Here is a 15,011-nt window from a genome sequence, read left to right as displayed (position 1 = left end):
ACGAGGAGTTTGGCTCAACTTCCCTCAGCCGCAAATTCCATCTCGTCCCACTTGTTCACATCACCACCATCCCACGTTTCCTCATCTTGCGCTCTCCTCCGCTCCGGAGCAGCTCCATGAGAAGTTAAGGGTCAGAGAAAGGAGTAGCGTGAGCGAGGCAGGAGATTGAGCAAGATTGTGCAAGCACAGGGTAGGGGGAGAGAATAGGAAGGGGAAAAAAAAAACAGAAAACAAAAACCAGCCTGGGGGAGGAAGAGGAGGACATACATGGTGCTTCCTCGGGGTGCAGCGAGCTGTCCAGGGCACAGAGGCGGCTCATGCCAGGGCGATGCTGCGGTTCTCTCCACGCCACCTGCACCCAAGCGGGGGCGAACTGTTTTTTTTTTTTTTTTCTTTTTTTTTTTGAGGGTTTTGCCACACACGCGGGCGCCGCAGGGACAACGCGGGCCCTTGGCGCTCTCGCTGCTGCCCGTTCTCCGCGCACACACTGTGGTGCTGCCCCCAGGCAGCCGCCCCACGCGCGGGTTCACCGGCCTCCCCGAGGAGCCTGTCTGGGGACGGGCTGTGGGGCGCTCCCCGACGCAGCCCCTTCCCCGCCCGCGACCCTGAGTCAGACCCTACCGCCGCCGCCGATCCCCTCCCGCCGCATTTTACCTGTGGCGGCGGGCGGGAGGGAGCGGCGCGGCGGCAACCGCACCCCAACGGCTGCCGCGCTCCGCGGCCGCGGCGCCAGCGCCGCAGAAGCGTCTCCCGCGTCCCCCCTCCCTCCCCGGCAGTGCCGCCGCCAAGCTGCTCGGTCTCTATAGCTACTTCCCGCGAGACTTCTTCCTCCCTCCTCCTCCTCCTCCTCCTCCTCCTCGTCCCACCGCCACCTCACGAGCCCTCCCCAAGCTAGGTGACACGACTCCATGGCGTCACCGCGCCGCCCGTTAATTAATTCCGCTTCAGGAGCGTGCGCTGTTTTTATTTATTATTTCTTACACGTTTTTTAAAAGCAGTGCCTTCACGCCGCGGCTCCGCTCCCCATCACCTCTCTCCGCCCGTTACCCGGCAACCCAGCACCGCCCCCTGACCTATTTCTATATAAATTAAAATAAGCCCCTTCCGCACGGGACAGGCGCACGCACTCCCTGCCCCCCCCCCAAAAAAAAAGAAATCAACGTGGCTGCCCTGCAGAGACCGCTTCTCCCAAAGCAAATGAATTTATTTTTATTTTATATAATTCGCCCCCCCTTCTCTCCCCCGTCCGCGCAGTAACGGAAAACAAGATGGCGGCGGGAGCGGGGCTTTTCTTCTCCTCCTCCTCCCCGCGTTCAAACCCGCGGGAGGCCGGCCCCCTCCCTTCCCAGCATGCCCCGCGCCTTTCTAACGAATTTCGGTTCGAGTTTGCCGTTTGGGCGCCATTTTCGAGTGTGGAAGCCGCCAAGCCGCGGCGGGAGTCGGGATCGCTGCTGCCGCCGCTGCCGCTTGGCCACAGCYGCGGCCGGGCGCTGCTCGCCCTCGTAGGTACCACCTCGGCGCGCAACTCGGTGGGGGCAGCCGGAGCGGCTTTGCGCGGCGGGGCTTTCGAGCAGAGCTGCCGGCAGTTTGCCGGAGGGCAGGTGGAGTCCGTGCGGGGGGGAGGAGGAGGAGAAGGGGGGGGGTTCCTTCGCCGTGAGCGGAGCAGCGGGGGGCGCCGACGGGGAAAACCTGCCCGGAGCAAGCGGCAAGTTTCTCCGTGCAGAGGGTGGTGGCGGGCTCCTTACTCCGTGCCTTATTCTTCCTCTTCCTCCACCCCGCCCTGAGCGGGCAAAAGGCGGCGGCAGCCCCTTCCCCCAGCACAGCCCTGCGGAGGGCCCTTGCCGAGGGGCACCGGCCGCTGGGTGCCCGCTCGCCGTTCCTCTTTCCCTCCCTGGCTCCCGCCAGTAGGGCGCAGCGCCCGGCGTTTCTGACCCCGCGGGTGTCGGCAGATGCGTGCGAGGAGCCGGGGGAAGAGAGAAGGTCGGAAAAAAGGGAGGTTTYCCCTTATGGACCTATGGGGCCCGCTAATCGGGGACCAACCTTTTAAAGCGAAGTAATATGTTTTACTCTAGTAATATGTTTTCCGTGCGCCGAAATACAGAGGCCCGATTTTAATCTGCTTACAAAGCAAGGACCCTTCCATAACTAGCTTTGCCTGTTCCTTTTATGCTTGAAGCGTGAAAGCTAAGTCGAAAGAAAATCCTTGAAGAGTTAAAAAGATCGTGACAAAGGTGCTGTAGGATTCCTTAAACGATTGTCTGATTAAAAGAAAAGTTTTTCACTGACATCGGTTATCGCTATCAAATTTGAGCAGCTTTTAATAAGGAAGTCTTTCTGCCCGTCTCTGACTCGCTTTTCACCAAGCCCTCAACAAAAACGGCTCTTGGCAGGAGATCATTGGGAGATGCTTTTAACAAACACCTCTGAGTTGACTTGGAGGAGGGGCTGGACACGAATATGTTAAGTTTATTAGAGTCTGTAGCAATTGATCTATCCCGATTTAAAAGTTAAAGTCAAGTAGCTGTGCTTGTTAACTTTGTTGGTATATTTGGGGGAAAGGGGCTAGTAAGGTAAATAGGTCTCTATTGCACAACTCTGAGTGGAGAAGCTTTGGAAAAGAAATCTGGTACTTTGAGAGACTGTAATTGTCTGAGACAGCCATTGCGGAACACTTCTCAACAGGGACATAGACTCAAATTGCCTTAAAATGAGTTCTCTCTCTCATTTCTCCCCCTCCCCCATTGTCCCAAATGAAGGACTCTCATGAGAGTGTGGGTTGGGGGTAGGTCTGAAAACGTCAAATGATTGGCACCAATTGTAAGATGACTTTCTAACCACGTCAGTTTTTTTTATCTTGTGAGAAGTAAACTTTCTCATGTCTGTTTTTCTCCAAACTGAATTCGCCACTTGCTGCATTTTAAACTCTTTGGGGAGAGTTTCCCTCCTGCAGTTATCTTGCCTTGCTTCTAATCATCGGTTGCTTTCTATTTCTTGGGGARCTGTATTTAAGTGCCAGCTGATGGACTTTTGTAATGTTTCGTTCTTGATCAGATAACTTTAACATCAGAACTAGATTAAGGTATTTCGTTTCACTTACTCTGTTAAATGTTGAACGCTAACAGTAGTGGTTGTGTTATATTTTGCAAAGTGAGGGTATTGATCTAAACTACCTCAGAGTGAGACTTTACTTAAATTATGCTTTTTTTTGTAATGATTGACATGRAGTGTTGAAAATAAAATGTGTCACATATGAAAGGTGTATGTAAAGCCTGCTTCCAGAAGGATATAGCCATATGGCTACTCAGTTTGTTACTGCAAATGTGTCTTTAACTCTTTTGCCCCCAGCATCACAGTTGCTTTCTCTGAGCGTAGTAACGGCGTTGAATGTGGCTGTATAGGTTTTCAGTAGGTAGATTCATGCCGTTTCTACGGATTAGGGTAAGTCCATCGATTAGGGGGGAATGGTTTCAAACCTCTCATTATGAGGCTAAGCTTTAGTTTTTGTTTCAAATTCAGAGTTTTGTCTTCAAAATAATCTAGACTTTGGTTTCTAAATTAGTCAAACATCTGGACATTCATATAGGTATATTCCTCACGGGATTACAGCTCAATGCTTAGATCACGGGGTTTTCTTGTTTGTGTTAGCAAAGGAGATAGATCCGTTCAGTAGTTTGATTGCTTGGAATTGAAGGGGACAGAAATCATGCCAAGCAAGAGCACCAAAACCTCTACAGCAGTCCAGGAGAAAGGGAGAGAGCCCTTAGAAGATTCCACCAGTGACATGGATGTGGACAAAAAGGGTGATGGACAGCTTGATGAAGTACCTCCACAAGGTGGGTTCATATCTTATGATTCTGAAGGCGTATAAACTTGACATTAGTGCCTGTGGAGCAATGGTGTTGTGTTGGATTTACAAACTATTCCAGATAGTCTGCTCTTTCCCTCCTAGAAAGGAATACTTAAAGCCTTGACTATTGGCAGGTTTAAACTGCTTTTAAAATGGTAAAGAGGGCTTGCAAAGAGTTAAAGTGTTTGGACTGGTACTTTAGTACAAGTGCAAAAGCAGTTGTTAGASTTTATTCTAATACATCTTGTATTTCATATTCCTGATCTGTAACATTGTACTTAAGACTGTGGTACAACAGAAGGATTTTTCGAATTTATACACACCCAARGCTATGGGGTTTCTTGGAATTGAATACATTTCAAGTTTATTTACTTAACTCTTAAAATGATTTGACTTTCTYTTTCATGAAGCTGTATTTTTTAATTTTTAATTTTTATTTTTTGAGTTGAGTTTTTGCTGAAAATACCTGGAAAAACAGAAGTTAGTGTATTTTTAGGTAGCCAGATATGCAAGTATTAAAGCAAGGTATTTGACAAATAGATTTAATATGTTGAAATGAGTGACAAACTACTGTCTATTTGAAGAAAAGTTGCTAGTAAGTGCTGCAAAGCTGCTTTGCTTGTAACTAGCTGATATCCAGGGGGCCAGTTTGTTTTCGTAACAAACTTCCTGTCTTTGCAGAGTAGCTGTGCTGTCATTACAGCTTTCAGAGCATTGTGCAGCGATCCCCAAATCTTGCAGTGACTTGCGAGCACACTTGAAATGTGGCTTTGCACTTATTAATTAGAAAGACTTTGCCTGTTTTGGATTTGTAGGCTTATTGTGACGGTTGTAGCTATTGTAATTGCAGAGTGCCTATTCAAGAGTGTTAGAATAAGAATTACATAATGAAAGAACAAACCCACTAGTGAATCGATGGGGCATTTTTAGCTATCTACTTCTGAAAGATTCAGTTCATAGTAAGAAGAATTTTAACTCCAGGTTATTTTGATAATTTCAGACAAAAGTATAGATTTGATTTGTGTAGAAATAATGTTAGCTTTTGAATTAAACATTTTAGAAGATGCCTAGTCATTGAGAGCTTACAGTCTTCTTTTCCTTTCTGTTTATTTTGGATGTTTTTTAGCAGCCTCAAATGAGGTACTTGATAATCGAAGTTTAGAAGAGATTTTGAGTAGCATCTCTCCTCCCCCACCACCAGCAATGACCAATGAAGCTGGTGCTCCTCGTCTCATGATAACTCATATTGTAAACCAGAACTTCAAATCCTATGCAGGGGAGCAAACTTTAGGACCTTTTCATAAGGTATCTTTTATTTTAAGTATTTTCTAGATGGAGGTAAGACTTTGTTGTGTGTTAGTATTCCTTACTAYATTTTTTCCTAAGCTTACCACAAATTAACTGAAAAATATTTGTTTGAGAATTATTTTGTAGTGATATTCTGTAGTTTAATTATTGGACAGCACAGAAAACAGTTAAGAGTAACTTTATGATACTATGCAACTCTAATTTATCAGTAAAACTTTAAAAAGTATAACTTTTTTTTTCTGGAGAATTTTCAGGGGATCTGAAAAAAATTTTTTTTTTAGGGCCCACGGGAGACTTAAGTGGCTAATCGTGAAACTTTCTTTGTGAATATGCTTGCTAAATGCGATACTGCTTTGAGTTTACAATTTAAAATTCATAAAGCTGAGCTAAGTTGAAGTGTTCTGTTGTGTGTGTTTTTTTTTTAATGAATTGTACTGCTTTACCTTTTGCAGTAAAAACTAAGCTATCAAATAGTCTGCAGTTTCTTGTGCTAGAAATAATTGTATTTTAAGCTTTCCAGAAATGAAATTGGTGATGCACACTGGCTAGGATCTATTTCAATGTAAATGTCACTTTTCTTCTATTATACAGCGTTTTTCATGTATTATTGGGCCAAATGGCAGTGGAAAATCCAATGTCATTGATTCAATGCTTTTTGTGTTCGGGTATCGGGCACAAAAAATCAGATCCAAAAAACTATCTGTGCTGATCCATAATTCTGATGAACATACGGACATCCAGAGCTGTTCTGTAGAAGTCCACTTCCAAAAGATCATTGACAAGGTATGTATTCTTCTGTTCAGAACAGTAGAGGCTTTTCTTTTTTAATGATTAGGAAAGTAACATTTTATTATTTTAATTCAAACTGGAGAAAACTTCATAGTATGAATACTTTACCTTTGATGTAAAGCATCAGTTTATTGTTAATTAGCTTGAAGCTTCCTCTGTCAAGTGGTGTAGTTCTYAAAATATTAGTAGGGATTCTTTTCTGTTTTCTACAGGACCAATAACTGGTACATGTATATTTTAAAACTTTTTTGAAATATAAAATAATTATTGYCACAAGAAATCTTTTAGAATTCTGTCTTTTCTGTTTTATCTCAAATGTATGAGGTTTAGGGATTAAAAAAAATTCAGGAATACCTTTTGTAAATATACAAGTGTACATGTTCTTAAATTTATAGTATGTGTAATATAGATTAAGAAATAAAAACTGTTTAAGCAGAACCTTTTAAGTCAATTAAAAATACTTTAAGCTATTTAAATGTAAGCTTAGAAAAAGGTAAAATGAATCTGGAACTTTACACTTTCTATGCCATGAAATATCTGCAATTTTTAAAGTGGATTTTTAATCAAAAATTCTAGACCTCACCTCTTATCACCAAATTTTTTTTAAACATGATATTTTGTTTGAAAGAAATGAAGTGTTGGCAAATCAGAAATACTCATTTTGCTTGTCATTTCATGTACTTGTAGAAACTGCTGTACAATTTTGTTGATTTATTGTGATTACAGTGCAAGCATTTTTTTCTTTAAATATTTAATTTTTGTTCACAATTATTCTGGCTGAAGTTTAAAATGTTGAGTTTAGAGTTAGCTAAAAAAGGAGGAAATGTATTGAGTTTCAAGACTTTTTGTTAATAAAATGACAATATCTTTAATTTTTGACACCCCCCTCCCCAAATTTTTAAGTCAGATTTTTTTTGGACTTGATTTACATATACCCACCTCTACACTTTTTTTGTATTTAGATTAAGCAAATCCAATAATTATTAAATTTACTTTGGGTTTTCACTTGACTTTATAGTAATACCTAGGGTCTAACTTTATGATGTGATACAACTTCTGAGTATACTAGATACCAGGTTCATTATACTCTTGGGGGTTAATTTGGGAAAGTGGTAGGCCAATTCAACTCTTTACAAGAAGCATGCATCAATTTTAATATTTTAAATTATAGTACCAGCTTTATTTTAGTTACCACATTTCAGGTAGGTCTAAGAGCTTTTGAAGCTGATGATGTCACATTTGTCACATTTTTAATGCTTTGCTTTTATATCTTCTACAGTTTCTCTTTAAAACTATTCAGTTAAAAGTAACTCCTTTTCCTACCATAAGGGAAGAAAAAAGTGTTTAAAAATGCAGACAGTAGTTAAGTCATTCAGTACTTCCTAATCTAAAATTGAAAGGTTAGAATAGCACAGCCACTTTGAATTTGAAGTAGGCCTTTTCTTTTGTAATGTGAAACAGTGTTGAAGAGAATAAGTTAGATGTTTTTAAAGCAATAGCTTGTATTGGAGATGGCAAAGGCATTAAATGCCACTCACTTTAAATAATTTGAAGTGTTTTTAATCCAGTTCTCAAATTTATTTATTTATTTTTGTAAGGTATACAGCTTTAAGAGAGTTCTCATTTCTGCTGGACCCTAGAGTGTGGTTGACTTAAAACCTGAACATATAGCATTTCTATGCTTAATTGTGAAATATGAAATAAATCTGTGATATGCTAATTGTTTTTCTGGCTTTGTTTTTCCTTAAAACAGGAAGGAGATGATTATGAAGTAATTCCTAACAGCAATTTCTGTGTGTCTAGAACTGCTTACAGAGATAACTCTTCTGTCTATCATATCAATGGAAAGAAAAAGACATTCAAAGATGTTGGTATTCTTCTTCGAAGCCATGGAATTGATCTGGACCATAACAGATTCTTAATTTTACAGGTAGGTGTATGAATGAAAGGAATTTTAAGAAAAAATGTATTTCTAGTTATGAAAAATACTATCTTGGTTTTGAATCTTGTATTTGAGGCCTTAAAGTACTGTAGCAGCACATCATGGTTTGCATGGTCTGGTAAAGATGCGAATCATTATTTGCTGCTTTAGAAATTTAAGGAAGAGAAACAGTTGAAGATACTACTTACACAAATTTTTCTATTAATAAATTGTGTTCCTGACATGTGGATGAATAGAAGAGTTGTGATACTTGTTCCGCCCTAGCAGCACGTAAATATTGGTGTAGTAAAATAAACCTTAAACCCCAATATTATTGTGCTGCTTAAGCGTGGCAGAGATTCAGCAACTTGCTTATACCAGCTGAAAGAGCATCAATATTAACTTAAGTCTTAATGATTCTATTTTTAAGTTATCTACAGTTTCATATATAGATGTGTTTTTTTTCCTGCAGAAGTATGTACATATGAAAATCAGCTGTTTTGTAAAAATTGAATGCATGAAAAACACATGAACTGTAGGGGGTTTTTTTTGTGCTTGTGTAATAACTGTAGAGGACTTGGAGAATGGCCAGATTTATAGCTGTTTCAGGATAGATTTGTTAAAACTACAGTTTACAACCAATATAGTAAGTAAGTAAATAAATACTATTGACAAATTCTGTGGGTTTTTTTATATATCTACATTTGGATTCAAAATTGTAAGGTCTGCTGGCATACATTTTCTGCTTAAAAGACAGCCTAAAGAGAACCACACTAATTTTTCTAGATTTTGAATTATAATGGAGAATTTTGATGTATGCCAAAAATAATCACTTAAAATGTAAATTGAGTTAAAGTATTTGATGAAAACATGTAAATATTAATTAAATTGAGTAAATATACATGCATATACTTGTAACTTTTTCACTACTGTTGCTAGCAGGTCCAGAATGTACTCTGGAGGATCATGGCCTAGAAAATCAGTGAACATGGGAAGTTTTTCAAGGTCTAAAACCTCTGAATACAGATCATTTTAGGCCTGTTTTTGTCAAAGGAGCTTCCAGTTCCTCACTACAAAAAAAAAAAAAAAAAAAAAAATCTAGATAAGTTGCTCTGTTTGCTTCACTTCCTCAAGTCTTCTTGTGCACTCCTTTTTTAGTTACACCCACAAAAAGAGGATATATCTATTTTGAAGTCTCCATACTAATTTATTGTTCCCTCTAACACTTCATTCCTGTATCTTCTGTTTTAAGCCAGAAAGAAGTACCTCTAACAACTGTTTTGTTGCTCCCCACCCTGCCCCCTGCCTTGAAGTTGCTCTTCAGAAGTAGCAGTTCAGGTCAATTTCTAAAAGAGAAAGAAGGCTGAGTCAAAGATTAATCTAGGCAGAAATTATGATGCAGAGGTATGTAAGGCTTAGTGTTAGAGTACCATTGGGAAGAGGAAAGGGAAGAAGGAAAGGAAACATTTGTGAGGAAGTACAGCCAATCTTTTCCAAATGTGATTTGTTTTCTTCAMCCAGTACATACTTCCCAGAATGTTAGTTATCAATGGGAAGAATATACTTATTCCTGAAACCTTGAGTTTCTTGCTCTTTACCTGTAACATGAAAGAAGGGGGAAATACAAGCAATATTAAGGCATAAAGTAATAGTTCCCACCGTTTATTTTCCTTCTATCAAGAACTGCAGAGGAAAGTGTACTGAGACTCATTTATTTCTTCAGACTTTTTGACTGAGGCAAGGCCCTTTCCCTTTGCACATGAGTTAGTGCACTTTTTTTTTTTTTAAGGGGATTCTACTGACTGGGTGATTCAAAGATGAGTAGTTTCCAACTGGGAAATGTGGCAATATTTTCCACGTAATCACAGCAGACCTTCAAAATCCAAATACTGAAAACTGTAGTTAGAAATAAGTGAGACCATTTTGAAAGTGTAAGGCTATATACTAGTATCACAAGGACTGTCCTTTTTTCCCTAGTGTTTTTCAAATAAAGTTACTTAAAGATTGAGGAATAAGTGATAGTTCTATTTAATTTTTCCTCTTCTCTTGCTGTAGTGAAGCTAAATTTAAAGTAGCCTGTTCTAATTTGATACCAAGTCAGAATAATTCCACATTTAAAATAAATTGTATCTCTCYGACTTTGACTATGCCAATAGGGCATAATTGAAATTTTAATTTTTATTATATATTATAGTATAGTTTTGGGGTAAACAGTATTTCATAATCTTTAATAAATGTATTTTCAATCTGTGACAGGATATTCATTAATATGAAAGAAAAAGTTGTAAGAGAACATGTCTTTCATACAGTAACAAGACCTTTAGTTACTTGGTTAGTGTCCTACTAGCATATTTTACATTACTCAATGGAAAATACTTGCTTTTTAGAAGACTGCTTTCTGGTTTTGGTTTCTTTCCATCACCCCCCTCCACCCACAATTTTTCCAGTCTTTCTATGAGCTAGCATATTTCAGTGCCTCTTAAAAAAAATTCAGTCTGGCATGACTTTCAAATTTTATTCTAAAAGTTTGGTATAGTCATAGTATAGGTTCTTCTACTGGTTGCCATTCTGAAAATATTAAAATCAGAATGACTTTGTGAGTAGTGTTACAAAGAACTCCTGGGGGAAGAATAGAATGTGTAATATTAGTTGAGCAGTTCTAGGAGTACTACAGTTTCTGTGCCTAAACTAAATAATTGAAAAATCATTTTTTAAAAATGATTTTGGTTGCAGTCAGATATTGCCAATACTTAACACGAGGWGAATGTCACTTTTGTTATCCATAAGTTTTAATACTACATGTTTTATATTTTTAACAAATTGCTATGTGCTTTTTGCACTTCAGGAATAGACAACTGTTCAATGCATAGTTGTGAGTTTGCTGCAGTCTGAAACTGGACTGGTAAAAGTGCAATTTATCACTTAGTATACTATGCCTTTCTTATTCTGAGCATGTGTGGCAAATCTAGCGTCTTGCTGTTTTTTTTTCTAACTTTCACACTTAATACTCCGACTTCCATAACTTGTATTATCTGTAAATAACAACAAATAAATTATCTGTTTAGCTTTTTTGAAAGACTTACTTGGAACATCAGTATATATACAGAAATCCTRTGTGGGTTCTGTGCTCTGACTGTGTTGGGCAAAACACAGAAGGTAAGTATGTTTGCTGTTGCTTAATAGTGATTCCTCCAAACAGATTAACCTTGAGGCCAGAAAGATGTCTCATCCTTTTTATCTTGTCTGGCTTGTCTCTAAGGGGTTATCAAATATATGGGGAGAACTTGGAGGAATGTCAATTATGGACATCCCTGTGATAGATGTGTCTAGGGAGCAAAACATACTGACTGGACAGTAACTGTTAGCACCTGCTGAAATTGGCTCTTATATTTCAAGGAAAGAGAAAATACAAACCTTTAAAAAGGAAAGCACAGTTTCATAGCCAACTCCCATTCAGCTACTTTGCAGATAAAGATTATAGAAAAAGTAATAAATAGCCTAAGACTTTTAATTCATTATCTGCTAAAAGATGTATTATGGAAGAYGTGAGTTCTAAAAATACTCTAGAACTATCTTTCTTTCAAAGAAACATTGTTTTTAAGTAAATTTGGTACTAATTAGATAGTATATCACTTAAATGTATTTGATGAATTAAAATATTCTCATGTTACCTTAAGCAAGTATAAACAGCTACAGTGATTTTATATCTATTTATGCACACACACGTGTGTGTGTATATATGTGTTTGCATATATATTTTTTTAAACTGACTGGAACAGCATTTATAATGTACTTAAGTCTTTTCCTACAGCAAGATTTTGTTGCCGGAAAGGAAGTTCAGTCAAGTTTTTCACCTGCTGCTTGTGGAAATAATATGAGAGTCACTCTTCTGTTCCCCCTCATTTCCTCTCCAATATATTAGGTTTTCTTCTTTTTTTTGAAGTAAGCTAGAAGTTCCCAATTACTGAGGTGATTAGGAGTAGTCAGCATGGATTTGCTATGGGAAATCATGCTTATCCAATCTGGTAGCCTTCCATGATGGAATGACTGGCTGGGTAAATGAGGGGAGATGGTGTGGATGTTGTCTGCCTTGACTTCAGCAAGGCTTTTGATGCTGTCTCCCATAACATCTTTCGAGTGAAGCTCAGGAAGTGTGGGTTAGACGGGTGGACAGTGAGCTGGATTGAGAACTAGCTGAAAGGCAGAGCTCAGAGGGTTGTCATCAGTGGCACAGTCTAGTTGGAGGCCTGTAGCTTGCAGTGTCCCCTGGGGGTCAGCACTGGGTCCCATCTTGTGCAACTTCTTCATCAGTGACCTGGATGAAGGGACAGAGTGCCTGCTCAGCAAGTTGCTGATGATACCAAGCTGGGAGGAGTGGCTGACGCACCTGAGGATGCTGCCATTCAGRGAGACCTGGCCAGGCTGGAGAGCTGGGCRGAGAGGAACCTCCTGAGGTTCAGCAAGGGAAAATGCAGAGCCTTGCATGTAGGGAGAAATAACTCTAGGCACCAGTACAGGCTGGGGCCTGACCTTCTGGAGAGCAGCTCTGCAGAGAAGGACCTGGGAGTGCTGGTGGACAGCAAGTTGACCATGAGCCAGCAATGTGCCCTTGTGGCCAGGAAGGCCAATGATCTCCTGAGGTGCATTGGGAAGAGTGTTGCCAGCAGGTCGAGGGAGGTGATCCTGCCCCTCTACTCAGCCATGCAGAGGTCTCATCTCGAGTACTGTGTCCAGTTCTGGGCTCCCCAGGACAAGAGAGACATGGAGCTACTGGGGAGAGTCCAGCATAGGGCTACAAGGATGATCAGAGGGCTGGAGCATCTGCCCTACGAGGAAYGGCTGCGAGAGCTAGGCCTGTTTAGCATAGAGAAGACAAGACCAGGGATCTTACCAATGTCTACAAATACCTTAAGGGAGGGTGTCAAGGGGATGGGACCAGACTCTCTTCCTTGGTGCTGTGTGACAGGACAAGAGGCAATGGGCACAAAGTGAAACAGAGGGAGTTCCACCTGAATATAAAGAAAAACTTCTTTCCCTGTGAGAGTGACATAGCACTGGAACAGGCTGCCCAGACGTGTTGTGGAGTCTCCTGGACACAATTCTGTTCAATGTGCTCTAGGTTATGCTAGAGCAATCCCCCTGGGCACAGGGATTGGACTAGATGATCTCCAGAGGTCCCTTCCAACCTCAACTTTTCTATGATTCTGTAAAAATTAACCATCATCCTCAGAATGTGCRACTTTAAGCCTGGATTTAACTGATAAAGAACTTGAAGCACACAAAGGTTCAGAGGATTTTTCTTCTGTGTTCAACTATCAGCAGTTGAATTGGGAAGCAAACAAATATTATGTGCTGCTTTCTAAGATAATACCTYACTTCAAGTTTCTCAGTGACATGTGGAAACATTGCAGAGATCTTACAGGTAGTATTTTCTCTTACAGCCATAATTCATGAGAAAAACCRGTCTTAAATTTCAATTCTGTTAGATATTATACTATAGCAATTTTGAATCTGATTAGTGTCAAATTGCTTCACTACAAAAAACAAATAAAAAAACAACAACCACCCCCCAAAAAACAACTATTCAGTACTCCCTTGGAATTCAATACATTCCCCTCTGCTAGGCTCTAAGATGTAAAATTGCTCTATTACAAAATATATCTTAATATGCACATACTTTACTGTGTTCAAAAAAAAATCTGGTATGTGAGTTCTTACATTCAAACATTATATTGAATAGGATCATGTTAATCCATYTTACAGTTTTCAGCACTTAATTTAAAACTTGAGATTAAGATGCCAGAAACTAAGTGGCAACCCCAAATCCCAGATAGTTGCTTCTGTGAGCGAAGAAGTACCTGTCTGATGCCATGATTCTTCAGTGGGACTCTAGCAAGATAGAGCTGTGAAAATTGTATTAAAAGTTTTGTTGAGAAAGCTCTCTAAATTGCAAGATGCTGTCTTCAGAAGTTATTTTCCTTAGATTCTCRGGGCTTAGGAGGGAGGCAGTAATTAACAAGCGGCCATCTTTCTCTACAGGTTCACCAGAAATCTCAACGTAGTGCTGAGAATTTGTATTTTTTTTTCAGTACTGTTTCTACTTTTATGATAAGATTAAGATCACCTTTAGTAGTTAATTCAGCTTGGTAGTTGCTGTTATTTTCAATTGGAATTTGAAGGTTGTACTTTAAAACAACATAATTCCAATTCAAGCAGTACCACAGAACTGTTGTACACAGCACAAATTACAACCTCATAAACCTTGTGACCACTTGAAACTGGATAATGTCAGTATTCGAATTCCTGTACTATGCTGCTTTTTAGCTTTAGAGTTGTTACTTGAGTCCACAGACTCCTAACTTCTAGATGAGAGTTGCTGAARAGTAATGGTACTGTCTCCCAGGAGCAACTAGGAGTTATCTACAGAAGTGAAAAGCAGCATCCTGTTTCTAGACTCGTGGTAAGAGTTGCAAAAAGGCAACTTACTGAGTACATTAAAGCTTTTTTTTTTTTTAATCAGTTTAATAATCTTATTTTAAAATATATAGATGCCAGAAAACCTTGGATAGCTCAGATTTACAGCTTTCTGTTCTGAGAAATGAGCTGTTTTAAGAACAGAGWATATAAATGTAGAGAAAATTGCAGTAGTAATCCTAAGCAATGAGGTAATTAAGAGTTTAGACACTGTTTTCCCACTTTTTGAGGGCTACATGGGGGATGAAATTCTTGCTTGTCACAGATTGGCTCTAGGAAGATGCATATAGCAATGCAGTGCAGCCATTTAAGTCAGCTGCCTGCATTGCCAGAGCTATGTTAGTCGCAACAAGAATTTTAGTTTAACGAGAATATTTTCTACATAGCATGTGTACTCTCATATGAAATTTGATTAAGTTTGTYATAGATTTCTTGCATTGAACATACAGCACTTTGAAGGTACTTCCAGGATATAAGTACAATTTCTACCGATATTCATAGACCTGAAATATTCTTGACTTGGCAGCCTCAAAACATTAAAAGAGTGATGGTTCATGCTGCTGATGTCACCACTTTTGTCAGTTCATCAAACATCTTTATGGACATCCACCCGCTGCATCYGAATGGGCTTGAGCTCAAGAGTCAGAACAGGTCCAGGCAGGCCTAGCTAGG

General features: G+C 39.8%; 2 protein-coding genes across 9 annotated transcripts in view; one reads left to right on the top strand and one right to left on the bottom strand.

Moving 5' to 3' along the window:
• IFT80 (intraflagellar transport 80) overlaps nt 1-1,069 on the bottom strand; it is a 62,824-nt gene extending 61,755 nt beyond the window's left edge. For 2 of the 5 annotated variants that reach the window (XM_085304048.1, XM_085304046.1), the window contains exons 1-2: nt 655-801; nt 268-352 (exon numbers count right to left, since the gene is read on the bottom strand). The gene's annotated coding sequence lies outside the window, so the exon portion shown is untranslated. Of the gene's footprint in view, nt 1-267; nt 353-654; nt 802-981 lie in introns of those variants that run through there. The other 3 variants (XM_085304050.1, XM_085304051.1, XM_085304047.1) reach the window with 2 other exon arrangements.
• A 304-nt stretch (nt 1,070-1,373) lies between these two features.
• Nucleotides 1,374-15,011, top strand: part of SMC4 (structural maintenance of chromosomes 4) — a 42,002-nt gene continuing 28,364 nt past the window's right edge. Inside the window, exons 1-5 of one of the 4 annotated variants that reach the window (XM_085304040.1) lie at nt 1,374-1,502; nt 3,651-3,833; nt 4,974-5,152; nt 5,747-5,938; nt 7,698-7,874. In XM_085304040.1, coding sequence (XP_085160166.1) covers nt 3,704-3,833; nt 4,974-5,152; nt 5,747-5,938; nt 7,698-7,874 — 678 coding nt within the window. In that variant the 5' untranslated portion in view covers nt 1,374-1,502; nt 3,651-3,703. Of the gene's footprint in view, nt 1,507-3,645; nt 3,834-4,973; nt 5,153-5,746; nt 5,939-7,697; nt 7,875-15,011 lie in introns of all 4 variants that reach the window. The other 3 variants (XM_085304041.1, XM_085304038.1, XM_085304039.1) reach the window with 3 other exon arrangements.

The sequence above is a fragment of the Rhea americana genome, unplaced genomic scaffold (assembly GCF_003343005.1).
Source record: "Rhea americana isolate MKP2758 unplaced genomic scaffold, rheAme1 scaffold_202, whole genome shotgun sequence".
Taxonomy (NCBI): domain Eukaryota; kingdom Metazoa; phylum Chordata; class Aves; order Rheiformes; family Rheidae; genus Rhea; species Rhea americana.
The sequence above is the reverse complement of the archived record's forward strand: the minus strand, read 5'-3'. Positions and strand labels throughout refer to the sequence as shown.